At 31.1% G+C, this 27,490-nt stretch overlaps 3 protein-coding genes and 1 long non-coding RNA gene across 13 annotated transcripts in view; 2 read left to right on the top strand and 2 right to left on the bottom strand.

The window, feature by feature from the left end:
* The window catches only part of LOC725046, a 42,446-nt gene extending 39,865 nt beyond the window's left edge, over positions 1-2,581 (top strand). For 6 of the 7 annotated variants that reach the window (XM_016914327.2, XM_016914329.2, XM_016914326.2 and 3 more), the window contains one exon: positions 609-2,581. In XM_016914327.2, coding sequence (XP_016769816.2) covers positions 609-814 — 206 coding nt within the window. In that variant the 3' untranslated portion in view covers positions 815-2,581. The remainder of the gene's footprint in view (positions 1-608) is intronic. The other variant, XM_016914325.2, reaches the window with a different exon arrangement.
* Positions 2,582-8,200: 5,619 nt separating this feature from the next.
* Positions 8,201-16,440, bottom strand: LOC413270 (kelch-like protein 10). Its single transcript, XM_396715.6, has 9 exons — positions 15,360-16,440; positions 14,527-14,864; positions 13,672-14,003; positions 12,616-12,800; positions 11,813-12,024; positions 10,876-11,211; positions 10,455-10,577; positions 9,938-10,105; positions 8,201-9,599 (listed from the first exon to the last, which is right to left on the bottom strand). Exons 1-9 carry the CDS (start codon positions 15,584-15,586, stop codon positions 9,424-9,426), a joined length of 2,097 nt encoding a protein of 698 aa, XP_396715.5. The 5' UTR covers positions 15,587-16,440; the 3' UTR covers positions 8,201-9,423.
* A 1,070-nt stretch (positions 16,441-17,510) lies between these two features.
* LOC409847 (15-hydroxyprostaglandin dehydrogenase [NAD(+)]) lies at positions 17,511-27,378 on the top strand. Of its 4 annotated transcripts, XM_006560115.3 has the most exons (8): positions 17,511-17,718; positions 22,707-22,827; positions 23,396-23,471; positions 23,933-24,056; positions 24,313-24,419; positions 24,526-24,699; positions 25,030-25,184; positions 26,013-27,378. In XM_006560115.3, the coding sequence occupies exons 2-8, from the start codon at positions 22,814-22,816 to the stop codon at positions 26,125-26,127; spliced, it is 765 nt and encodes a 254-aa protein (XP_006560178.1). In that variant the 5' UTR covers positions 17,511-17,718; positions 22,707-22,813; the 3' UTR covers positions 26,128-27,378. The 4 variants fall into 4 exon arrangements, with proteins under 4 accessions (XP_006560178.1, XP_006560177.1, XP_016769892.1 ...); XM_006560114.3 differs by lacking the exon at positions 23,396-23,471 and having other exon boundaries at positions 17,516-17,718; XM_016914403.2 differs by lacking the exons at positions 17,511-17,718; positions 22,707-22,827 and adding an exon at positions 23,649-23,788 and having other exon boundaries at positions 23,461-23,583.
* On the bottom strand, positions 17,845-22,072 carry LOC102655223. Its single transcript, XR_001704447.2, has 3 exons — positions 21,762-22,072; positions 19,520-20,363; positions 17,845-18,123 (listed from the first exon to the last, which is right to left on the bottom strand). It is a non-coding gene; the product is annotated as an uncharacterized LOC102655223 (long non-coding RNA).
* Positions 27,379-27,490: the final 112 nt, after the last annotated feature.

Here is a 27,490-nt window from a genome sequence, read left to right as displayed (position 1 = left end):
CTCTCTCTCTTTTTTATCAAAGAAATTCTTCTGTGAAAAGGAAGAAATATATCGAAACGTCGAGGAACCGAATTGCGATTTCTTATGTCTCATATTTTATAGATTATATATCATTTGCGAGGATGAAATTTATTTTTGAAGGGAAGGATTATCCCTTGAGATTATTATTTAATTTGGAGAAATTTTCTATGCGTATCCAATTTATTTTTACATTTTGATTAAGAGAAAATAGATTTTCATGCAAAAATTTATTTATTATTGCATATCATATCATTTTAAATTTTGCAATAAAAAATATGTAACAGATTTGATTTAAGGTACTCAAACAATACTCAAAATTTTTATGCACTAACTCTAGCAAACTAAGAAATATTTTTCCTCGTCCTTATTTTCATCATACGATATGTTATTCCAACATTTTTAATTTATCGATACAAATATAAAAATATCTAAATATCCCATCCTTTTCTTACAATAACACTCAAAATTATATCATTATTTATCTATTTTATCATTCTTCAAGATGCTGAAAATATCAATATCGATCTTCATTTTATACAGTTCGACAAAATACACAAAAAAATCATCAATTTTTAACCTTTTTACAGGCGCAGCGTATCGTGAGATGGTGCACAATATCCTCTACCCAGTGATGTCCTCCTCGGGGGTGAGTTTGGTCAGGTACGACGTGCACCACGCGTTGCCGGCTACGGCTAACGCGCTGATTGGCCGAGCCGCGCACATCGCCGTCCTCGATTCCGAGCTTTTCATCGAGAAGTTCCTGCTGGTCGCCGGTCTGAAGTACTTCAGATAAGGAACGGACTGCCTAGCAACGCAAAAAAGTGAATCGTTAAATAGAAAAATGAAAAGAAAGAAGAAGAAGATAGTCGGGGAAGAGAGAAAATGAGGAAAACTTAGTCTAATAATAGCGAATTATTAGCAGCAGTGAAAGAAGATGAAGATGAAGATGAAGAAGAGGAAGAGGAAAAGGAAGAAGGAGAAGAAGAAGAAAAATAATAAATAGATAAAATAAAATAAAATATCGAGAGCGGATTCTCGTAACTCTCCGTGTCGTCTTCGATCGCATTAGGATTAAATTAACCCTCGTCCTCCTCGACAATTGCCCCGCTTCTCCAACTTCTTGAACCGATTTAATCGATCCTCCTCCGCGACGCTTCGCTCCGTTTCTCTTCTTCCAACGATCCGCACAGATCGTTAGATCGATCGGGAGCGGGGCAATTCGACGTTTTTACACGATTAAAAAAAAAAGAAAAAAAAGAAAGAAAAAAAAGAAAAAGAAAAAAAAGTACGGCCGCATCGTTCGGAACAACGTGTTTTAGATATGAACGTCGTCGATCGGTTTCTCTCGTTAGGTTCCTAAGTGTCATTCCATCGAAGCGTTGGCGGCCATCGAAGATGAGCCAACGGAATCGAGTGCGTCCCCTTCATTCGCGATTCATCCAGCCAAAAATGAACGATTCTAACGTAAAAAAAAAAAAAAAATGGACCTATATATATTGCAAGAAGAAGTACGGGCCTACTTGCATTGTTGTTTCCCGGCAACTGGCTTTCCGCCTGAATGAGGGACAAAAGAGGGAATGTGTCGGTCGAGAATTGGCTTTGTAATGGATGGTTTGATGGTTGTTTCGCGCTTTTGTCGTTGTTGTCGATGCGAGAATGCTTTTAGAGGAAATAGCGTTTGGAAGAAAGCGTGTTGTTCCCTTGAGAATATAGTTAGAGCTGTGGTGGAAATTGGTGATAGTATTTAGTATTTGATTACATAGTCATAGTAATTAAAGGAAAAATTACTTATTACTTTGTCGTGTTTTTCTTGAAAAATTTATTAAATTTTATATTAGCAATTATTGTGAATTGTATTGTTTATTGTGTTCGACGAAATCAAGAAATTGAGGATACATCTCGTTTTAACGGAATGTGTTAAATTACTTTTGTAAGAACCGGGAATACAAATTGAAAAGTCAGTGATTTGAAACTTGAATTGAATGGGAATTGATGATATATTATCCTAGCGAGAACTGGAATTGAAACCTCTTTTGCGGTGATGATAAAATGTGATAATATAATGCTCCGCTTTTTTTTTATCTATATTCGATCTTGTCACGATATTATAAATATCTACACCATTTATTTTTCTATCGAGATAAAAATCGATCTCCTTATCTAACAAGTATCCTATTCAATTGATTGATAATTAAGATATATTTTTAATTTTATTTTCATTTATGCGTTCCATACAAATTTACACGATATTTTCAAAATTAGAAAGTATAATCAATAGAAAATATCGATAATTATTATGTATAGGTAAACAAACAACATCAAACCATCTCAAACACAGCATCTCGTCCGATTCAAGTATCGAGATTTCGGCCTATCGCGAAACCCGAGGCAAGAAAAATAAAAGGAGAATTAGTCGAATTAGTCATCGTTCAGAAATGAAATAGGGATAAGGATCGAACGATCGAACGATCGATCCTTGTCAGCATCCATCATCGTTGTCATCGACATTGATTTCGATTAAAGAAAAAAATCCGTTTAAAGATCATTTATCGAAAAAAAAGAAACGAAGGATCTCGTTCGGGCACATCAATAACGAAAAACGAGAAAGAGAGAAGAAAAAACTTATACTCGCCTTTTTTTTCCCCCGTTTCTCTTTAAGACTCGAGAGAACGCAACGACGTTGCGAATCGCTTGATGGATTTCATCGTGGCTTCTTTTATCGTAGCCTGGTGTCGAAGAAGAAGAAAAAAAAAATGAAAAAAATTTACGTAGAAGAAAAAAAAAGAGAAAAATATCGTACGAAGTACGTTGTATTTGAAAAAAAATAATAAAAAAAAAAAAAAAGAAAAAGGATTTAAAAGACAATGCAGGGATACATTGTCTAGACGCTAGGAAAGTTACGAAACGCATGTCAATTGTTACTCTCAGATAAGTGTGAGTGCGTGCGGTGTGCGGAGGATGGATGAGACGCGTAATGTGTGAAAGGGAGAGAGAAAGAGAGAGAGAGAAAGAGAGAGAGAGAGAGAGAGTATTCTAATTTAAAAAAAAGAAACGAAACACACAAATAAAGAAAAATAAAATAAAATGGCAACGTAACGTTTTAAAGAAAAGATGAAAGAAAAGTGAAGAGATATGACAAGGAATCATCGAGATTGTGATAAGAAGAGGACACAGAAAGAATCGAGGTAAAAAACGGAGAAGGTTGAAGATTTGTAAATGGTGTTTTGAGTTCGAATGGTGAAAGTGAAAAATTGAAAATGGTGAGAAATCGACGAACAGGAGCGAGACGAGGAGGAGAATAGAAAGAGAGACGAGGCAAGTGACTAAATATTTTCAGGTATATGAAATCCCTCCAATACTAGATCTCAATTGCTCAGAACAATCTAAATAAAAAAAAGAAAATAAAAAAAAATATAATAAAAAAAAAAACAAATGTTATACATTTAATCGTAAATCGAAGCAACGAAGACGCGTGGTTAAATTTCGCGTCTGATAAATTGCTAATCATGAATGTCATCGAAAGTATGGGAGAGAGAGAGAGAAAGAGAGAGAGAGAGAGAGAGAGAGAAAAATGTGTAATTTCGACGTTTTCTAGAGGGAAAGAAGAGAGGGCATGAGGTGACGAGATACACTGTACGATTAAGCAATTTATTATTTCATAAGATTTAAAAAAAAACAAAAAGTTATATTGATAATATTTGATTTGTGATTTTAAGAATTTTGTTTTTTTACTAATTAATCATCTACTATTTTATTTTATAAATAATTATTTTTATAAGAATTATGTAATTAATCACTTTATTAAATGTTCACTATATTTTATTAAATGAAAATTTTCAAACTTCATTATTGTTTTAAGTTGAAATATTTTATAGTTAATAATAATTGATAATATTATTTAATAAAAAATATATTAATATTAGTATTCAAAGACTATATACAGATTTTTAAATATTCCATTCTTAAAATATTTGAATTTTTAAATTTATTAGTTATTTAATTTATTTATATAATTACTATATTTTAAGAAATATAATTCTTTCATTATTTAACTTATGCTTCCATAGCAATAAAACAATTTTAATTTTGTTTTTTTACTTTAAATAAAAGAAAGGATTCAAATATTGCAAAAAGAATTGTAATTAACAAACATTGTATTAAACTTACCAGATAATAAATATTCCAAATAATTATCTCGTGTATCTGAACATTAACTTGAATAATGAAACAGAATATATATATATTTAAAATATATATTTAACGAAGCATCATCTTTATTTCATTTTTCAATAAACGAAAATTGCAATGTCGTACGGTGATTCTCGCGCAATATCGTTAATTGTAAAATCCACTGCGCCCAATCTAAACGTTTACCTATGAAATCGTCGTCGTGTAAGCCTTTTAACACCGTGACGAAAATGAAAACGTTACGCGCACATTCGAATCGGTTATACACGATTCATCTCTAATTCTAAGAAACACGAGTACAGTTTCATCCAGGACCACAATAAATATCTCGTACTCGTCTTCGTTCGTCTGAATTTCACACTCGTAATTGTCAAGCACAAAAAAAAAAAAAAAAAGAAAACAGTCTTTGGGATTTTTCCTGTTCAGCTGTAAGATCGCATCGTTTCAAGTATTATTATTTTTTTTTTTTCTAATATCTTTACGCTCTGTCGCTATTTACGATCGTTGGATTATCGAGTGGATTGGAAGCGAGGAGAAAATGTTGTTCAAATATTCTGAGAATGGTCTTTCCTTCGTGTTATCAAATGGAAGTATTCGAATGCATTTGAAAATTACTCTCAATGCAAGAACCATTCTCAATGCAATTTTCATTTGTGAAAAGATATTCTCAAAAGTAACTCTCAATAGTTTTACTCCCAAATAAATTCGAAATTTAATTTGAGATTAAAACTGTCAAAAAATGTTCTAAAGAGTTATTCATTTCACTCAATGAATGCTGCGTTGAGAGTGAAAATTATTGTGGACTTATTGTTATTTATTCTTGAATGTATTTACTCTCTAAAAAAAAAAAAGACTCCAAGAATGTTGAAAAAATATTAGATCTTTTTTTATTATAATGTAATTTTATCCACGGTTTTCTGATATTAAAAATTTTTTCACTTGTTACAGTTTTAATCAATATCAATATTACTACTAAAAACTTTTCTATATTACCTAAATAAATTATCTTATCTTTCATATTATCTTCACATAATGTATTTAATTTTACAAAGTTACAGTATCCTTTTTATTTCATTAAAATAATTCATTTAAAAATTGATTTTATCTCTTTTTAATTAATCAATTAAGACAATTATAATTTAAAAAAAAACCATTCTCATTCTTTCATTATTGAAATCCAAAAGATCGATCTTCAGAAAAAAAAAAAAACAAACTCATCAAACTTATCCCTCTCCCTTCGCTTCTCCTCCACTCTCCATTAATTAAATATCAAGCCGTCGTTCGTCGCACACTCGCACGTATACCCTTTTTCTAATCTATTTGTAATATCTCGAATGATCGTATCAATCGCACGAATGATCTCGTTCCAGCGTCCTCGTGGCGCATTTTCTTCGACGTCGTCGTTTTCTGTATAAACAGTCCCACTCGAATTCTCGCGTTTCACGCGGAAGAAAAAAAAAACAGAGAGAAAATAAGAGGAAGAAAAAAAAAATAAACTTGTGGAACGTGAATCTTGTTTTATCTCCTATTGTCGATCGATGGAAAGAGAGCGAAAAAGGGGTGGAAGAGGATTAAAAAGAAACAAAGGGTTCGAATGGATTTGGATCGAAAAAACTTTCATTGCTGTCCTATTGTTTGCTCAATTGTACGTCTAATTGTACGATTAATACGCAGTTGTAGCCGGGTGTCGATTTTTTACTCTTATTCCCTCATTCTCTGTAATTGTTAATCAATGTTTTTTAAAACCTTGGAGTTAAATAAAAGAAATATATAGAGGGAACATTGTTGTTTGACTTATTTTTCATTTAAGAACAATTTTGTCAATTAATGATTTTATATTAATTGTGCAGTTTGTTACACATTAGAAGAATTTAAGTAATATTATAAAAATAAATATGTTTCTAGTTGGATAGAAACTAATATCAATTTTGCTAAAAGCATCTATATATTTTTACATAACTATAAAAATAAAAAATTTGTCAATTTAGATTTTTGGCAAATTCTTTTTTTGTTAAATTTATTCATTTTTCTGTTAATAAAACTGCAAGCTTTTTTTATTTTTATTTCAAAGAAAATGATATGCAAATCATCATGTTTTACTTATAGAAAATGTTCCCTTTATAAATTTCATTGCTCTAAAGTGATTTTTAGCTTGATCATTGTGAAGATTGATGTACGATGTTGAAAAGGTTCTCTTGCACGATTGGAATAATATCAATTACGTAAAAGTAAAAAAATTTGTTAAATAAACAGATTTTCTTATAGAATTTCTATAAATAAATTTACAAATTACAATTTAACTGATATTTCGCGTAAAATTTAACTAAAATATCTATATAATTTGCAATTTAACTCATTATTATTATAATATTACTACTTAAAATTATAAAATAAATTATCGTGCAAGAGATTTCAGATATGAACTTATAAATGATTCACGCTGACGCGAATTTAGATCAAGATATCTTTTTATATCAAATATAAATAATTGTAAATTATTATAATATAAATATAATAATCAAACATGGCTAACTTTGTGCCTAATTATATCTTCAAAAAAAAAAAAGAAAAAAAGAAAAAGTTACCAAGTTAAAAATTTAATTCTAATCAACAAATATAATCGTTGTACAAATGTACAACATTCGCGTGAGCGTGATCAGAAGAACGAATCGAAAAACGAGACACCAGTGTTCACGAGGCATTAGGAAGCCTTTTCTTCATCCTCTGAAGAGAGGCGTTCGCCCTTATTTTCCTCGATGGCCAACGTGCCATTTGTCGTCATTTTGTACAATCTTTTATGACGTGATTTCGGCCGAACAGGAACGAGAGAACGAATGATTCTTTCGAAACAAAGAGAACGAAACGCGAGCTGTTCGTTAAGCCGGATAGAGAAAAAGAATAGAAAGAAGGAAAAAGAGAAGGAAGAAATACGCGACGATATGGATGGAAAAAAACGACGTTTTCCAACGTTTTCGGTCGCGTTTCTTTCTCTTCTCTCGGATATTGCACGATCGTTGGAACGTTTCGATAGACCTCGCCCCTGTTATTCGCTCGACAATCGTAAACAGCGCAATCGTAATCGAGAGTCGATAAACTCGAGTGTCGTTGGTGTATGAAAACGATCGTCGATCGAATGGTGGTTACGTTGTTTGCGGGGAGATATGAAGGAATATGAAGATTGAGAGAATGAGGGGAAATTAAATCGATGGAGAATCGTTTGTAGTTGCGGAGAATGCAACCGTCAATGAACAACAAGTAACAACAATGTATACACTATACATAAATATATGGATGCATATGAAAAGTGAATAAATCTACATATACATAAATGAGATAGATTAATAAAAAAAAAAAAAAAGCGGAGTCTTTGATATCATTGTCACCATTGTTTTATCCTGTCTTTTTGATATCATATGTTGTTTCAAGTTTCTTTCTTTGCATAATTGTTCATTAATTTCGTTGCATGATTTTTTTCTTTTTTCTTCTTTTTTTTTAAAAATGGAACCAGCTTTATTTAAAATGTGAAGAGAAATAATTTAATATTTAATATAATTTAATAATAATTTAATCTATAATTATATAATTTTTACTGATTTAAGAAAGATTTAAGAAAAATATTTTCGAAAAAATCAGATGAAAATTCTCTATTCTTTTTCTCGATGTATTTTTTTTATTTCACTGTTTTTCTAACAGTTGCAATGATAAAAAATTTTGATAGGATTTACTAATAAATTAATATTTATGAAGAATTCACGTACAAATATTATCTAAAAATTAAATATCCAAAAATAGTGATACGATTTATGGTTCTTGAATGTATAGATACATAAATCAATGTGATAATTTCAATAATCACGAACTTAACATGGTAATTATCACATTGTCGATATAAATTTTTTTCAAGAAATTAAATCAAATCTTTAACTTAAAATAAAATCTTTTTTTAATTAATCTTGATAAAAATTATTGTCCAAAAATCAAAAGATAAGCATGTTCTTAATCGGTATAAATTTTATTCGATTAAAATAACAGACCAAGGCACAGGATCTCGTCCAAAAAAGAATAATCGTGCTATATGAGATACACGTGCAGGGGCAAGAAAAAACGTATACATCAAAAAATAACAATTTAGACTCGACTAATTATTAATCAAAAAGAAAGAGGAAAAAAAAAAGGGGGAAACAAAAAAATTCTGGCACGCCAGAATTGAAACAACCGTGCATGTGTATCTTTTATTTCGAATCGCACTTCTCGGTTAGGGGAAAAAAACGTCTTAACGAGAGGAAAAAAAAAAATTTGTCAAAGCCACAATAAAATTCATAAGTTATTCGCTAATACGAAAATCGATAAAATCCATGATCCTCGTGGATAGGAAAACCTTGAAAAAAATTTCACGAGGCGCAAGTCCTCCATAAAAAGAAGACAAAAAAAAATGAAAAAAAAAAAAAGATAAATAATAGCTTAACAGAAAAATAATATCACTTACAAAATTGCGATTTTCGATTAAAAATTGAAAGACCTAATTTTCGTTAAAACCCGCGTAAAGGCTTTACGCGACAAATTTTTATCGTAAAACTAGATATAAAAAAAATGGTTAACTTGATAAATTCTGTATACCTACCATGTTTTTATTTCCTAAGCCTCTGGTCCTGTCTATTAATTTTTTTTTCCTTTATTTATCCCTATAAATTTATTTCTTTCAAACTTTTTTTTTTCTTTTTTTTCCTTTTTCTTTTGCTTCACGAATATTTCAGAATTTTACATCGCCATATGAACATTTCTTCGAGCAGAAAGTTTTAATTTCCAGTTCAATTTGTCCATCTATATCTTGATTTTTCCCTTTAAATAATAATTATCGATGAAAAATATTCTGATAAAAGTTGAACGATTTCAAGAAGATAGGGCAGTGATGTATTTTTCTAAATTTAAAAAAAAAAAATAGTTTAATCGTGTATATTCTAAAATATTCACATCTTCTTGAAAGATACGTAACTTTCCTTCGAAATATTTTTCAACTGAAACTATTATTTATTTTACACATGTTAAACATTATAATTGAATTTTTTTGCCATTTTTCATAGTGTTTTTAATAAAATGGCGATAGAAAAATCTTGCGTATTCGTGAAACAATCATCTTCCGAAATAATGTCTGTTTTTTTTTATATTTTTGAAATTTTGAAAATTCTATCTCGCGCGCTGAACAGTGTCGTAGAATTATCCTAAATAATTGCCGACACTTTCAGCCATCTCGTTCATAGGGATCACCTCCCTTTGAACGTGTTCATCGAAGTTCACCGTCTCCTCTTCTTCGGTGGAAATATTGGCATTCGTTTCCACTGCACCCTCTCCGCCCTGGATGGTTTTCTGTTGATTCTCTGACGAAGCTTGACCTAAATTATTTATATTTATATTAATAATAATATAAATTTTTAATTTTTTAATTAAATTTTATAGAAAGAACACTTAACTTAATGGAAAATATTTTCACATTACAAAACTATAAAATAGATAAATAAAAATGCATTAATAAAAAATGCATTAAAGCAGCTATTACAAACTTTTCTTAATGATTAAACATAAGCATAAACATAAACAAACTTGATGATAGTTAAGAATTAAAGAAATAAACTTATAAAAAACGAATATCATAACATGCAATTCTTGAAATATTAATTTCTTTTTTTTTCTTTTTATTTCTGTTATTATTATTTACTCAACAATCACTAACCTTGACCAAGATCTCGCGCTTTGCCGTGATAAGAATATTCACGTGCATTCGCGAGACCAGAGATTACACATGCACTCAAGGCACTACGATTCAAATTCATCGGTGATGCATCGTACCATTCATTGCTGTCCGCATCGTAACATTCCGCGTATGCAATCGTTGTCGAGCCTTTTGAATGAAACATAAAATTTAATTATTTATTGCGAAATTAAATTTATTTTAAACAAATTTTTATTTTTATATTTATGAAACTTTTCTCATATAATTTATAACTTAAATTAGATAAGATTCTTAAATTTTTAACACTTTTTAAAAATTCTGAAAATCGAAACTTTCGAAGATTATTATTCCACTATAATTAAAAGACTAAGACTCTCAAAAATTTTCCAAAATTTTTAAGCTTTCAGCGAGTGATTCAAATTTTACAGAAGCATTCCAAATCTCTATTCATTGACTATGTATATGTATGCGTCTATACATTAATAGTATCCCCAATTAATATCCAAGTTTGCGTTACCATTGAATCCACCAACGACGAATATCATGTCGTCCAAAATGACCGTGGCGAAATTGCTGCGGGGGCTGAACATCTCTGGAACCGCGTGCCAATCCTCCGAATGATTCGGATTGTAACGCTCCCCTGCAAGATCATAGGGTCGATATTGTAGCTGAGAACGTTAATTTCTATGGGGCGTCAGATTTCTGCGCCAAAATTTCTATGGAATATATTCCGGAATATATGTTTTTACATTATCATCGAAATATTTTAGCAAGAGAATTTTTATTAAAAGAGAGAACTTCAGAAATTTCGAGAAAGATTAATTTTTTAATTAGATTGAATATTCAAAACCTGTGTTATTAAAAGCACTGTTTATTTCAGCATCATCGAAAATCTGGAAAATTTTCCAAATATAAGCTAAATAATCGTGCATGATTACCAGAGCTAAGCCTGATGAAGCCGTTGAAGCCACCCAACGCATAAAGGCTGTCTCGAAACGCGACCAAAGAGACACCAGACCGCGGATTGATCATAGGATGGATGTAGGTCCACTGATTGGTCTCCACGTCGAATACCTCCGCGGAATTCAGAACTTCACGACCGCTGAAACCGCCGACGATGTAAATCTTGTCCTGCAAGGCGGCAGCGCTCGCGTCCGATCTCTGCCTGTGCATCGGCGGTATCATCTCCCATTGGTTCCTTTGCGGTTCGTATCTTTCCCCTGAGCTCATTCTGGTGCGGCCATTGTACCCGCCGAGTGCGTATATCTTTCCTCCTGATGGTCAATGAGTCACGTATGGAATGATTCTCGTATTAAAGTATTTGTCTTTCGTTCGTGCCATAACTTATCTTTTGTACTTACTTCAAGCAACGATTGGAGATTTAAAACAATTTTATTAATCGGAGGAACATTTGAAATTTGAACATTTAGGTTTCAATGGAAGAAGACTTGCCATTTCTTGGTAGAAACGTTAAAGAATCAAGATTGTTACATATTGTAACACGATATTTGAATTTTTGATGAGATTTGACATCTCATTTTTTTCTAATTTTGACAATATGATAATTGATGTATTTATTCAATTATATAAGGAAATATTCAACGACAATTAATGTCTTTTTTGAAAAAAAGATATATAACTTTAAATCCTAACGATCCTTCTTGAAACAAAATTTATATAAAAAATATTTTATAACAATCTAACGAATTTTGAATGATGCACTCAAATGTTCGAATAAAACACCCTTTATAATTCTAGAAATGTAGAACCAGAGTGTTTCATACGCGGTTATACGTGCATATATGTTCTATATTATAAGTTCATCGTCCTGGCAGGGTTAAAAAGAAAAAGAAGGAAAGAAAAAAGGCCACTAACTGTGGGTGCAAACGCTGACGTAACACCTCGCGTGATACATGCACGCCCGTTCACGCCACTCCCTCGTCACTGGATCAAAGCATCTGACCGTGTTGAAGTGCTGGTTGCCGTCGAACCCGCCGATCATGTAGATCAAATTGTTCAACGTGCACAGGCCGTGGTAGGCCCTCGGTGTCGCGTCCGTGCTCACTGATAGAAACCATCTGTCAGCTCTGGAGTTCACATTACACACATTACCTGTGCGAATCTCTATCAACCGATTACGATTATTCGACGCGAGAAATCAACATCGCGGCGATCGATTGAGAAAATGAGAAAAAAAATCGGTGGATCAATTTATCTTTTAATTGTTAATTGTGTGATACAAGAACAATAGAATTCCATCCGTTTAAATTCACCAGGAAAGAATACAAAGAATCAATAATAAGATTAAAGAAAAGCCTTATTTGAATTTAAGATGAGATACATAAGATACGGAAAATTTAAAAAAATTAACATGATTTCTATCATGAATGATTAGCTATACTGCTAAGAAGAATATTAAATATTAAAAGTCATTGAATCATTAATTAAAAATGACACTAATGACTTAAAAAATATTATCCTTCTTATGAATCGTGATTTGTTTAGAAACTATTAACTAACTATTATTGAAAATATCAAAGTCATCAAATTTTTATTATGAAAATTATCCGTCAAAATTAATTTAATCAAGATTAAGTAGGATTTAATTCTAATAAATGGAATTCTACTGTTTCTATTAGCGGAAACCGTGTTTGCGGTTTGAGGAAGGTATCGAGCACCTCGTGTCGTAGGTTTCCACAAAATTCGTCGGGGAACCGGCACTCCAGCCACCGATCGCGAACAGGATCTCGTAAGGGATACGAGGTTTAGCCAGGGGATTGTTCAAATCAATTTCGCCACTCCCTTGTTTCGCTTCCTGCTCTTTTAGGTATTGGTTTGCGGGAGCTAGTACTTGCTGGCATGACTTTGAAACAAAAAAACAAATTTTACAATTCATTAATCGTGATATTAATTCATAGTAATTGATTTGTTGTTTGATAAATTAACAATTTAATTAAAAAAAAAAATATTTTGTTTTATGACACGTGTATGATAATAACGACATATAAGAAGATAATTTAAAGGTAAAAAAATATTAATAAATATCTTAGGATAAATTTTAAAAAAAGAAATATTTCGTGTTTATACATTTAAAAACTTAAAAACTTTAAGAATATTCAATAAATGTCGAAAAATTTAAGGGATGATTCTTCAAGCTAAAATAAAACTTAAAATTACACGAGTATCTCTCACTTGCATTTCGTCACTGATCAATTCCAAGCTCTAGACGAGTAAGATTGGTCAGTGATAGACGCGAGTAAACAGTTTTTTTTATTATTTCTAGAAGAACATACACAAAATTTCCTGGAAAAAATATAAGTCACAGATCTATTCAAAACTTTTCTACCGTGTTCTAAGCATTATGTTTGAATCCTTATATCTCAGCAACTAATTGAGATATAAAAAATGATTTTAATGGCATAATTTCCTCTATTTCTTGACTTGTATTTATATAAAATTTCAATTTTTTATTTATAATTAATATAATTATATAAAGCGATTTGTTTTTATTATTATTATCCATTTTAATTTTTATTTCGATTTGACGAATCATCCCTTTGTGGATATATTACATTTATTTTAATTATATATACTTTTTTCAATTTTATGATAAATGTAAGTAATTTTTATAAGAGTAAAGTGTAATAAAATTAATAAAATTATATAAAAATCTTATAATTATGATTCTAATTTTATTTATGGTATGCAAATAATCAATCGTAAGAAAGACTCACTTCATCCTCCTCGATAATCTTCCACGTGAGAACATTGTTCGTGAAGAAGTTGTAGCTCATCAAACCGTAGCGCACACATTTCAAGAGCCTGGGTAAATAAGGCCTTCTTTCATCGACGTTATGCTCGAGCCAGGTTTTAACGGCCTCGAAAACTATTTCTTCGTTTTTAACGTTCAACTCGTCGTCACGTAGAATCGCCTCAAGTTCCTTGCTCGTCAGCTCTTTGAATTCCGGGCTCTCTTGTAGTATCCGCTTAAAATGATGGCGAATGTATTTCCGGCCCTTCTCTTCTAGGTCGCGGCAGAAATAGTGACGAGCGAATTTGAAGATTCCTAAATAAAAAAACCGATAAAAATTTCTGTAAATTACCGTGAAATGTAGTAAAAAATATTCACGTTAAAATATTCGACGTGATAATTTTTTTTTATAAAAAATGTAATAATAAAATAATATAGAATATAATAAAGTTGATGATTTTAGAAGAATGGTAAAAATTTGATAAAAAATTTTAATTGCATAAAAGTAGTTAAATATTCTTGGAAATTATTATTTTCGGAGATAAATTTATTTGTTGTTATATGTATATATGTATATATGAATTAATTTTCATTGTACGAATAGTTGTATATTTTTTTTCTAAAAATAAAATAAATACTACAAAAGCATAAAGATATTTTTCACTGAAACTTAAATTTTACTTAACTTTCCAATTTTATGCGCATCTCTCAAAAGAAGATATTATATCTTATTTTAATACGATAATTGCTCGTCTCCAAGATTCATAAAATGTAATTTCTTATTATGTTTCTTTCTTGCGAGATAAAAATTAGAAATTTAATTAAAATGGTTTATTACCTAAGCAATTTTCCGGGCGAAGCTCCTGCAAAAGAAACTGGCAGCAGAGCTGAACAACACCCAGGACCTCGAATTGATCGGCGAGGGGTAAAAGTTGTTCGACATTGTCGGCGTTCACGTTGCATGTGCCAGTGTAAGCATAATCGAGGATCAGGCTGAAAATTTTCCCGGGGACCGAATCAATCGCGACCTCCGTGGTTTCCGTCTTCCCGCCTTTCAGGCTGTTGGTGAAGAGAGCCTTGAAATATGGGCTGACCGCGGATAAAATAGCGCGATGCACCGGGAAAACGTGGCCTGTGGCACACCTTATTGCACCATCGCACAGTTGTTGGTTTGCTCTAAAACATTAATGTTACAACATATTAGTAAGAGAAGAAACTGAAAGAAATTGAACGTACGTATTATTATTACAAATACGAATATTATTTTATTAATTCGTACGATTTCTTTAAATTTATCAAATATTTTATTCTCTCTTTTTTCTTTATTGTACGATTCGATTCGATCAATTTGAATCTAAATTAAATTTGCTATAATTTAAATTGATCAATTCGAGTAAGAGAAATGTTTAATTTTAATTTCAAAATTCATTAAGGCTAATTAGCCCCAGTGTGGAGGCTGTGTTGATTCTCAATCTCAACGGAATTCCTCAATACTATCACACCTTGAAAAATTCTTAAATTGTAAAATTTATCGTCTCAAATCGATCGATCATACGTTCGACAGAAGCCGATCCATTCTAGCTTTCCTCGTAACTCGATTAAAACATCCTATCCTCGAACGAAAGAGTGTAATAGGAGAGGGTCAGTGATGAAGAGGGAGATCGTACAGACCTAAGCTCGGACCAGACCAAGGGGAATTCAACGAGGGCGTAATTGGATGGCAGGCACATGCATTTCCTTATTTTAGCCGGCTGTTTTCTGACGCACTGCTTCAGCTTGGTAGCGGAAACGGCGGCCCGCGACATACGGCTGCGTGAAAGCTTCCTAAGCTTGATCCTTCCGCGGCCGTCCATTGCCTCGCGGACGAGCCACGCGATACCCGCGTCGCTGGCCACCATGTGCCCCGACCTTTCCACCGCGTTCCGCGATACGTTCCTCTTCTTCGTCCTCCGCTGTGTATTCGTTATGGTTAGCGATGCGAGCCCCGGCACACCGGAGAGTCGCGGCCATGACAGAGGAAGGCCGTGAATTTCAACTGAATGGTGAACGCGATCGAGATCGAGTCGTGGCGTCGATTCGAGGACAATTTCAATTGTGCTTTGTGGAGTTTCAAATATGGAAGCTTCGTTTCGAAGGAACCAACATGTTCGAGTTATTTTGCGTGTAATTTTTCACATGTAGGAATATGTATAATTTAAATTAGGTAGGTTTTTATGTTTTTATATGGATATTGTACGTATTTTCTCCTAGTTTTATTATTTTATTTTTATTGTATAGTATTTAGGTTTCTGAAGTTAATTCTAAAGATATATATTTATATATTATTTTTGATAACATTAGAGAAATGTTTCAGACAAAAATTGAATGATTTGGAGGAGCATACATTGTGATGTTATTAATTCTTTAGATAGATAAATGTTGTCTCATTCCATTCTGAATCGATAATATCGCATGCGACACAAGAATGATAACAAGTTTTCGAATTACGCGACACAAATATGCATTGAATGATGAAAATCATCGGAAATCTATTTTATATCCGTAGCCTGTTTTTTTATATTAAAATTATATTTAGTTACAGTTAATTATAATTCCTTTGATCCCAGTAGCGCTGTTATCTCATTTTATTCTCGATTGATAATATCGCTTGTGATACGAGAATGATAACTCCCCAAACAACAAAAAAATACATTATTTTATAATAAGACCGATTATACTATACAAAAAATTAATTATTTAAATTGTAAAGTATTTAGAACGAAGGAAAAATTAAAATTATACATAACATTTAAGATAACATGAAAGAAAGAAAAAAAGAAAAAATAAATAAATAAAAAATGAAACATTTAAATCATATTCATACAACAAACGAAAATATATCTTCGACGAATATTGATGTAATTTTTTCCAACACCCCTAAAACAAAAATCCCCCTATGAAGACACCAAATACAACCCCAAACGCTTAATCAACCCCTTGCTGCTATCACATGCAGCGCACCCTAAACGAGAGGCGTAGGATACGAATATAAAACAGTACATTACACACATCCTCGTATGGTTATTTCAAAGCACTTCACCACAATTACTACGCCCCTAAGAAGACGAGTAAAGTCACGTTACGAATTCACCGATTTCTCGATCTCTCATCGTTAGAAATATCGTTTGCTAACGAGCTTTAATATTTTACAATCAAAAAACAAAAAAATTTCTAAAATAGCATCATTTTCCAAATCCTCGAATCATCAAATCATCCCTCGTATACCAAAACCTTTCCTATCCTTCCCAAAAATCAATCTCCTTAAAAAAGAAAAACCTAAAACATCGACCATCTCCCCTCGAAAATTTCCAAACACCGATACGTGTCCCCTCCAACCAAAACACTCGAAAACACAAAGCCTAAACACACCGCTGCACCCTCCAAGCTTAATCAACTACCGAAACGAAAGCCAAAAAAGAAAAAAAGGAAAAAGAGCATCCCCCTGGATCTGGTGGATCTGGTGGCGCGACAGGGCGGGGTCGTTGCCGATCGAAAGCGTATCGGGCCAGCATCGTGGCCTCGAAAACAAAAAGCCACGGTCGAAGGTTAAGGGCTTGCGAGGGCGAGGGCGCGCGCTCATCGTTACCCGCGAAATCGTATCGTCCCGCATACGTACAGGCACACTCACACATACGCCCACGCACGATATAGAATATAGTAAAACGAAGACATGCGTGAGTACGTGCGTGGTCGTGGCCTACGTAAAAGTCACGTGGCACGCGACCGCCGCCAATCAATATCGAGGCGATGTGGGGTGTGTGCGTTGACGGGGAGGCAGTGAAAGGCGGCGAAGCAGCGCGAGCCAGTGCGTCCGCGGCCGTCAACCACACCTTGTCGGGTTCAGAGAGAGGAGAACGCGCGCGCGCACTCTCACAAACACCCTCGACACGCACCCCCGTCGCCGTAGTTCGACCGGTCGTTTCGCTTTCGACGCGGTCTGCCTGTTGCGGGACGGCTGACTCGCCGAGGGAACGAGGATTCCAAGTGCAAGGTACGACGGTGGAGCATTGTGTGTACGAATGGTTATTTTCCTTGTTCTCTGGCTTTCTTACTTGCTTACGAGGGGGAGGAATTGTATTTGGAGGGTTTAAGGGACGCGAGAGAAATCACGCACCAGTTTTACGAGAACAAATTTTGTTCGAGGGTATCTTTTTATTTCCTTTTCTTTTTTCTTTTTATTTTTTGGGTGGTGTTTGATAGGTGTAATTTATGTTGTTATCGTTGCTTGCTTTCTCTGCGAAGGAAGTTATATTGGAAGGAAATGAATGAAGTTATGTTGGATGAAAGAAGGGATGAATTTTGAAGGAGGATCTGTTCGTAGAAGTGAAGTACTTTTTCTTTGGTTATTTGTAAATGAAGTGCAGGATTTAGTTTCTTTTTTCGTAGTTCTTCTTGCCTAGAAAAAATTGAAAGATGTTGAGAATTTTAAAAAGAGAACAGGAATGATCTTTGTTAAAATGAATTATATCATTGATTTCGATTTGTTTTTGGTGGTGATAAACCTTTTCCTTTTTTCTTGCTCTTTTTTTACAGAAAATATAAGAGAATGCAATGATTTTAAGATAAAGAAACACAAATATTTTTTTATTAACGTAAATTAACATAATTCGTATCATTGCTTGATTTTCTCTTTCTTTGTGGATAATTCAAAATATTCTTCTTTTTTTTTTATTTAAAACAAATTTCTCTTACCATCGAAAAATGATTTAAAAATTTAAAATAATTTATTTGTATTATTTATTCTTGCAAATTTCTAAATATCAAGTTAAAGGATAATAGATACAATTTTAAAATGAAATATTTAAAAATTTAAGATTGGCAAAGCTGTGTATTATGCATGGACGTCGTGCACAAAAACTCAAGAGGATGAGTAGATAGTCTGGGGACAAATTAGTGGTGAAAAATGAAGTAAAAATGTTCAGAAAAGTGTATTCTCTGTAAAAGTTTTAAAAGCTTTATCACCGTGTTTAGAGGGAGAACGAGTTGTGTGAACATTATTTCGTTATCACGTTGTTTCGTGACGAAACGGAAAAGCATTGTTTCAGAAAAATTAAAACGTGTTACCTTGGTTAATTCTATTTTTTTTCTTCGATGTAGTTTCGAAACCTTTCAAACTTTCGATTTGAAAAGTTAAAAGTTTGTTAAAAGTTGAAAATCTGAATATTGTATTATCTGTTTCATAGATAAAGCCATTCATGAAAAATTAAATTTCGTTGTAATGATAATTTTAATTTCTCCTATATCTTATCTAGAAATTTTTTCAAATATATAAATAAATATAAATATAAATTAATAAGTACTAATAATTTATATACTACAATATACTACGTTTACAAAATGGCCTTTCTCTAAAATATAGATACTTTCATAAATGACTGTATTTGTATCTCTTCTCTGTTACTTTATCTTATCTTTCATACTTTACTGCATATTGTGGAAAAAAAAAAAGTTAATCTTTCGAACGATACGTTTATCAAAATTTTTATTATGTTTAATATTCTGTAAAATATAGTTAAACAAACTTTTTTCTAGTTCTTATCATCGCGAAAATAATTTATAAACTTTTTCTATTTTCCAACTAATTCTTCATTTAACTTTCCTAAATCTGAAACTCGTTGCTCCCTCAACGGATTGATTATAATAAATACATTTTTCTAACTATTAAAAATTATAATTAATTTTCAAACGATCAAAGAATCTCCAAATTAATCAAGAAACGTCAACAACGATAATCAAAGATCAATCCTCACCTCGACAATTCAAATTTTCTCGAACAAGGGTTAAATACAAACCAACAAAACATCGAAACTACTTCAAACTCTCCTCACGTCCACCATTCACCAACCCCATGAAACCCAAATCCAATAGACGTCTCGCCCTTCGACCAATGAAATTGCATAGTCACAATATCCTCGAATAATCGAAGAATATTCAAAGTTACTTTCGATGGCCTCAGTCTGGTTTCTTTGCCACATTTTCTCGATTCTTTTCCAAAGAAATGAGTTTCTGAAACTAAAAGGAAAAAAAAAAGGAAAAAGAAAAAAAGATGTGGTGGAAAACTCATCGAGACTTAACTACGGTCGAGCATTTTTCGAGGAGGTGAAAGTAGAGAAGTATGCGTGCCAGCCAGAACCGCTTCTGTCGGCGTTCCTCGTGCCTGATATCGAGCGATCGAGGCGTCGTGAATTTTTTAGATCGGCCCTTTCTGATGCTCACCAGGCGAAACGTGTTCGCCGGTTTATCTACGGCTGCCAGACACACACCGGTGTCACGGTGAATGCAATATTAAACGAAGCCGCGTGATGCTGTTTCGCGAGTGAGGGTGAGATTCAGACGGCATTGGGGGCGGCGTTTCAAATCCTCCACTCTGCACGCGTGAAATTCCTCGACGTTGTTCTCTGTTTTCGACGAGTCGATGGTATCTTCCGTGTGTTTGTATATTTCGTCTCTTCCTCTTGCGGTTTCTTTTTTATTTTTATTTTTTTTACACGAATCCTTTTTCTTTTCGTCCGTGGATTGGAGGGATGAAAGTTGCGTGCGAGGATAATTACTTGGATAAAATTATTATGTTGCGTTTGATGGTTTTGTAGGATAAAAGTGATATTATTTTGATGCACGTTTTGATGAATGGTTTATCTAAATAGAATAAAAAGAAGAACAGATTTGCATTTAATTTTCTAATAATTCACGAGAAAAATATTTGAAAACAGATTTAAAAAAAATGAATTATGTTATTATCTTTTTATAAAAATAATTTTCTACGAAAAGTAAATCGTAATATGCCCTGCTTATGATAATGAAAACAAATTCTGATTTAAATAATTCTTATTAGAATGAAATTTTTGTTTTACTTTGGATTCGTTATATTATTTATTTTAGATGATCGAATGTGATAACAAATAATTTTGTTGAACTCTAGAATTGAAACTCTATGGGACATGATGAATATTTTATTTGACATAGGTAGCTGAGCTCTTGAATTTTTTGTGAGGAAATTTTATTCGATATTTATGTTGTTTGTAAATATTTGATAACATTTTTATGTTATCTCTATTGATCGAATAACTTTTTTTTTTAACTAATACAATTTCTATCGTATCTAATTTTTTATAAACGATTCTATACACTAATCTTATTTTAATAAATCAGTAATTTGTTACATTATATTTTGAGATAAATATATTTCATAAAATTAATTTCCAAATATATAAAACATATTACGAATAAATGTTAAACGTCTAAAAATTATAATAAACTTAAAAATAAGAGAATTAAACAATGGAAAGTAGCTACAAAAAAAGTGTTAATATCTGAAGAGAAAAGTGAAAAAAAAAAAGTGTAGTCAGTACTGATCGATACTAGACAACTCTTCCCTATTTAAAAATTCTGGACACAGAAAGAAACTGGTTATATGAGGATATTTTCAACGTATATTTTATCAGAAAATTAGAAAAATATCAAGATTCATGCACGTATTAATTACGTGATATTATTTATTCTTGTAACCAGTATTTTTCTTTTATTAACGCTATAAAACAATGAAAAATGGATGCTATTCTTTTTATGTTCTTTTTACAGTCCGTAAAGATGAATTTTCGTGTTTCACAGTCATAACATAGCCTGACTAAATCTATGATCAACGAAACGTATTTCCATTATGTAAATTAAACAAAGATAAAATCTATATTTCACAAAGAAAAAACAAATTTTGTAATAAATTTAAAATTTGTAAAAGAATCATGAAAACCAATAATTATCTACTATAAATTTATCTCGTAAAATGTTTACTTCAATATCTCTATTCTTTATCTTAAATAATTTTCCCTATAAATATTCCTAAAAATATTCCCTATATTAAAATATTTCATATTTGTATATAAAAATTTCCAATTGTTTAATTCTCAATCGATTCATTTACACTACAAACGAATTATATTTTAATCCTAATAATTATAATTAATCTAAATTGTTTACATTGCAAATAAACTATTTTAACTGACTTAAACACTTAAATATGCAAATATTTAACCATACCTCTTTTTAACGTTACGATACGCCTATTCGTTAATTGACACGTATTTTTTATAGACACAGCACAACGAAAAACGGATTCAATAAATCACACGCCTTAATTTTCAAGCATCCTATCGCCCGAGAAGTCGAGAACGAAATGATTATAACGACGTAATTCGATTTCACCTATACGACCGTCGAGTCACAACAAATCGAAAGTCGTTTGTATACTGCGGCATCGCGTGCTGTTTCCAAACACGAATTAAAAATAAGCTCGAACTATCGAAGTGATCCTGTTTGATTTGGAAGGGAAGAAAATTTGGAAAAATATTTTATTTAATTGAATATTCGATATTATTAAATTTATGTTTTTTGAACGATTTATTTTATTTTGTTTTGTCTAATGTAAAAATCTAATAATCTATAATAATTGATACGAATTAAATGTAAATAAATAATTAATAAAAAATATAATTATTATGTATTATAACTATACTAATACACTATAATAAGAATTGTTTTAATAATTATATTAGTAAAAAAATTATTCGTTATATCAATTTCGTTATATCAAAACCAGTGAAATAGAGAAAATTCTCGGTTATTATTGTTTCATTTGCAAACAGCTTTTACAAAAAAACTTTTTCAGAATTTTGTGACAAAATTATATGTATTTTTATATAAAAAAAAAAAAAATATGAATGAATAATCAAATAAATAAAAAAGATGAAATAAAATGGATTGATTTATGAAATTCGAAGCATAAAATTAATATTGTTTCACGTATAAATATTTCAAATAAATTAAAAAAAATAAAATAAAATTGTTTTATCAAATTCGATAAATATTTTCTGAATATTTCTAAATTTTTATAAATAATAACTTTAAATAGATTGTTTTTATACAAATATGGTGATATTTTATTAAATATGGTAATAATACGATATAATATTTTTGCATTTACAGACGGATAATTGACAAGGGACTGAAGAAGATGGACATAAAAGGACGAGTTGCCTTGGTGACGGGTGCTGCTTCCGGTATTGGTAAATCATGTGCCATAGAATTATTGAATGAAGGTGCGATGGTAAGTGAAAAATAAAAAGGAAAATCGTCAATTCACAAAACAATTTAAAACTCTTGCAAAAGGAATATTTTTTCAACTTTTTTTTAATTATAAAATATCGTTAATGAATTCAATTATCGTGAAATGTGATTTAAGTGAAAACAATTTTGAAATAAAAATGATATATTTCTAAATATCAATACTAAAAATTCAATTATTATTTTAAAAAAATATTTAAAAATCTTACACAGGAAGAATATATTCAATTTTATAATGATTATCAATTAAAGTTCATTGAGTTTCGCTTTTTTCATTAAAAAAAAACTATTATTTTTTATCTTTTATTTTGAAATAAAATCCTAGCGCTGTAAAAATCCTAGGCAATCCATGAAACATGTTCTATTTTTCCCAGTACAATGTGCAATCTTTCATTTCGAAGAGGTTATTTATCATGAATGAAAATATACTACTTTCGAGACCAAAATCGAAACGAAATCTGTTCTTCAGTAGACAGAATAAATAGATTGATTCTTCTAGCAAGAAAAATGAAACATGCTACTTTTCATAACGCATCGATATTCATTTATAGGAATATGAGAGGCAATGAAATCTTTATAGTGCTATTTTCATTAAGGAAAGTGACGTTGATACGGGTTTACCCCATGGTACGTAGTACCTATAAAAAGCCGATATTAATAGAGCACTAAGGAGAGCCACAAGAGGCGTTTACTTATATGCATTTCGCAAAAATCTCCTTAAGGATATAACCTTGACTTAGTATGTATATCGTTCCATGAATATTCCAAGACTCTCTTGCTCAAAAATATCTCGCTTATATTTAGATTTCCTTCCCATCCGAGAAGAAGAAGTTTTATCTTGCTTTCTGACCGACTTCCACGAAATAACAATTTTATTTTAACGACTACAACGACTCGTTTATCGTGCATAAACGCATGCACAAATGATTGCATCGAGGCATCGAGTAAATTTGTATTTTTGCAATGTTAGAAAAAAAATTGAAGAAATTATTTGAGATATTTATTACGATATTTTACGATCAAATTTTGATTTGTACCGTTTTCTATCGTTTAACGATCGATTGAATAGTAATTATTTTTTTATATAGGTTTCTATATGCGATATAAATGCAGAAGATGGTGAAAAATTAGCGGAAACATTGTCCACGGAGTACGGAAAAGATCGTGTAATCTTTTGTCAATGCGATGTCACAGATTACGCGCAATTCGAGGGTAAAAATTCTGATTTAGTATTAATATAAATATGAATAATAAAATACATTATTAACTATAAATTCTATTGCACAAAATTTAGAAATATTTCAAATATAGAAATATAACATCTTTTAAATGATAATGATTTTCTTTTGTAACAAATCTAATTTTCGTATTGCATAATATTAAAATCTTATTTTTCTTCATTTTCTCTTCCTTATAATTTAATCTTAAATTTTTTTATTAAGTCTCTAACGAATAATCTAATTCGTAGAATCATTTCAAACGACGTTCGAGACATTTGGTCACATCGATATCGTTGTTAATAACGCTGGTATCATGAATGATCGGTTTTGGGAATTAGAAGTCGACATCAACGTTGTGAGTATTTATATCCAACACTCTTATGACTCCACTAGTTTTACTACTACTTTTTCTTTTAATTTTCTGTTTTATCTGCACGAGGTCTTTGTTGAAATTATTGCAGAATGGCGTGATTCGCGGAACTATGCTCGCTCAGCGATTTATGGGGACGGATAGGGGTGGCCAGGGTGGAATAGTGGTTAATATTGGAAGCAGCATCAGCATCAACCCTTACACCAGTGTTCCAATTTACTCTGCCACCAAGGCGGCAATCGTCCACTTCACCAGAGCGTTTGGGGTAAAACAATTTTTTAAAATAAAATTTTCTTTCTACACATCTTCACTTATAAATATTAGAAGAAAAAAATGAAACGAGTAAATAGAAAGATTAATACTTGTATTTAAAAAAATGTAAAAAATTATATTATATTATTTACTTATATATTTCATAATATAATTTTCATGATAATTTCTTAATTCATTTTTTATTTTTTAATTAACTTTAATAACGCACATTTCTTTGATTTAATTTTGAAAAACATTTTGTTTCGAGACTGTTATTTATATAAATAATAATTATAGAATTGAATATAGAATCATATATATTATATATATTTTGTTATCGTAGCACCAATATCACGTGGATTTAACTGGTGTAAAGGTGATGGCATTGTGCCCAAGTGCGACAGATAGCAAAATATTAGGAGATGTCAGTAAACAGTTGCTCTCACCTCGGTATGTAGACGCCTGGCTTCGTGATACAGCTAGTTCTGTTCCTCAAAGGTAAGAAATTAATTTTTGAATAATAATTACAAGCTTCTACAAGTAATTATTTTAATAGATGAATATTCTATTATACGTCTATATATATGCAATTTATTATTGAATAAACAAATATTTTTATGATAATAATTAGAAGTTTAATAATCTTTATACTCGTTTTTCGAAATTATAATTATTGAATTATTTATTATTATGTTTAAATATGATAATATCGCGGGTCATTAAATGTTTATATTTATTATGCATAAAGAGGTTGCAGACTATAAATATATATACGATCGATATAATATTCACTCTGTTAGGCTCATACATAATGATATTAAATTATTTTATTCATTGTTCTATTTACGTGATATTAAAATATACAGGGTGTAAATTGTATTCGTGGAACACCTTCGATGGACGATTCGAGAAAAGCAAATACAAAAGTTGATATATAAAAATTTCAGTTAAAATTTATTTATAAAATTATAAACAATTTCTTCTCTCCTCGTTTCATTTAATGCAAAATTAAATTGTTTATTATTTAATAAATAAGCTTCAATTATTTTTATATTTGCATATTTATTATATTATTCCATTATCATTGTGGCAATTATTAATATATTTAAATGTATAATATATTAAATTATTAAATATTTCATGAATAATATAATTATCTCCGTTATTTTACTTTTTCAATATTCAAATTTTTTCTCTAAATAAAAGTTATTTAGCTTCAAACTTCTTCATCACAGTTAGAAGATAAATATTCTAATAATAAAAATTTCTCATTTAATATTCCAATCAAATATTTCGAGACAATTATTCATCTTCACAATTTTCCAGAGCGGAACACGTGGCCAAGGCATTGATCCAGATCCTGAACACGGACAAAAGTGGAAGCGTTTGGCTTGTTGAAAAAAGCCAACCACCTCACGAAATCACATTCCCAAAGATCTAAAAACCTTAACTGCCATCATTCGCGTGGATCCTCTTCTCGCTTCAATACGAATAACCATATTATAATCACGACGCCGTAACGAGATTATTAATATAAAAATCTGAAAGATCACGCTCTCTCTCCTTCTCGATCTTCTTAATCGATTTTCCGAAAAATTCGTTCTGAAATCTTATCTTGAAATTGCAAATCGAACATGCCCTTGAAGGGAGGGATGGATCAATATCCGAGGCGTGTAAAGCTATGCGGGATCAAGAACGCGAATATAGATGTAAGGGAGAATAAATCGCATTACCAAAGATTACGAAAGGCAGTTTGTACGGTCAAAGCGTTTCTTTATATGTTGTTATCCGTTCGTGTTAGATTTAGAAAGAATAGAGCTCGTTCTTATAACATGATAATTTAATTAATGGATTTAACGAAGCGATCGTTCCTATTTTCCATCGAGTGATTGAAACGATCTTGAAAGGGGAGTTCTCGATATAAGTGGCGCTTATTATGTGATTAATAAGAGTGAGAGAGAGGGAGAGAAAATGAAAACTCGATGGAAATTGGTGAGTTGAAAAATCGATAAAGCAGTTAAAATCGTAAATCGTTTGGGATAAATTGGAATATCGTAAAAAAAAAAAAAAAATCGAAAATCGTTCCCGATTTCAGGATTGAAAGAATCGACAACTTTGTGTAAAATATTTCCATGACACTTACACTTTACATTTGTTGATAACAAATGTTGATTTTCCACGGATCAGATTTGTAAGGGATCTTTTTTAAATAATTGTAAAATCGAAGGCTTAGATAGATCTTGTACAATGTTGTAGCGGTAAGGAAGGTGTACTGTGAATTTTCTTCAACCTTCGAAACAAAATGTGGTCTCCTATTTATAATTTTTTTTTTTTTGTTAATACACGATTTTATTTTTATTTGTAAAATTAGTATAGTTAGATATTTTACTTTCAATTTCAGAGAATGTTTCGGATTGAACTTTGTTCGATAAAATTGTAAAATTGATCAATCAATTGTATTCTATTGACGATCATTAATCGAAATAATGAAGTTAAAAATTGTGTACAAAATACGTAATTTAATCTGTGAAAAGATTTCAATGAAAGAAAAAGAAATCGAACAAAGTTTTGATCTCTGGAAAAACTTAAAAAACACTTTCTCGGTTAACGAAAGCGTTCGTTCAAAATGTATGAGCATTCTTCAATTAGGCTTGTAGTGATGTATGATAAGGCAAAAAAACAAAAAAAAAAAGAAAAAAACAAAAAAACGATAAGATTCCAAGCAAATAATTAATCCTCTATAGCGATCCAACAATTTGTAACGCGATTTAAGATTCTTTTTATACGATTATTAAAATCTATAA

This window comes from Apis mellifera, linkage group LG10 (genome assembly GCF_003254395.2).
Source record: "Apis mellifera strain DH4 linkage group LG10, Amel_HAv3.1, whole genome shotgun sequence".
NCBI classification, from domain to species: domain Eukaryota; kingdom Metazoa; phylum Arthropoda; class Insecta; order Hymenoptera; family Apidae; genus Apis; species Apis mellifera.
Note: the sequence above shows the minus strand (reverse complement) of the source record. Positions and strands in the feature narration are given on the sequence as shown.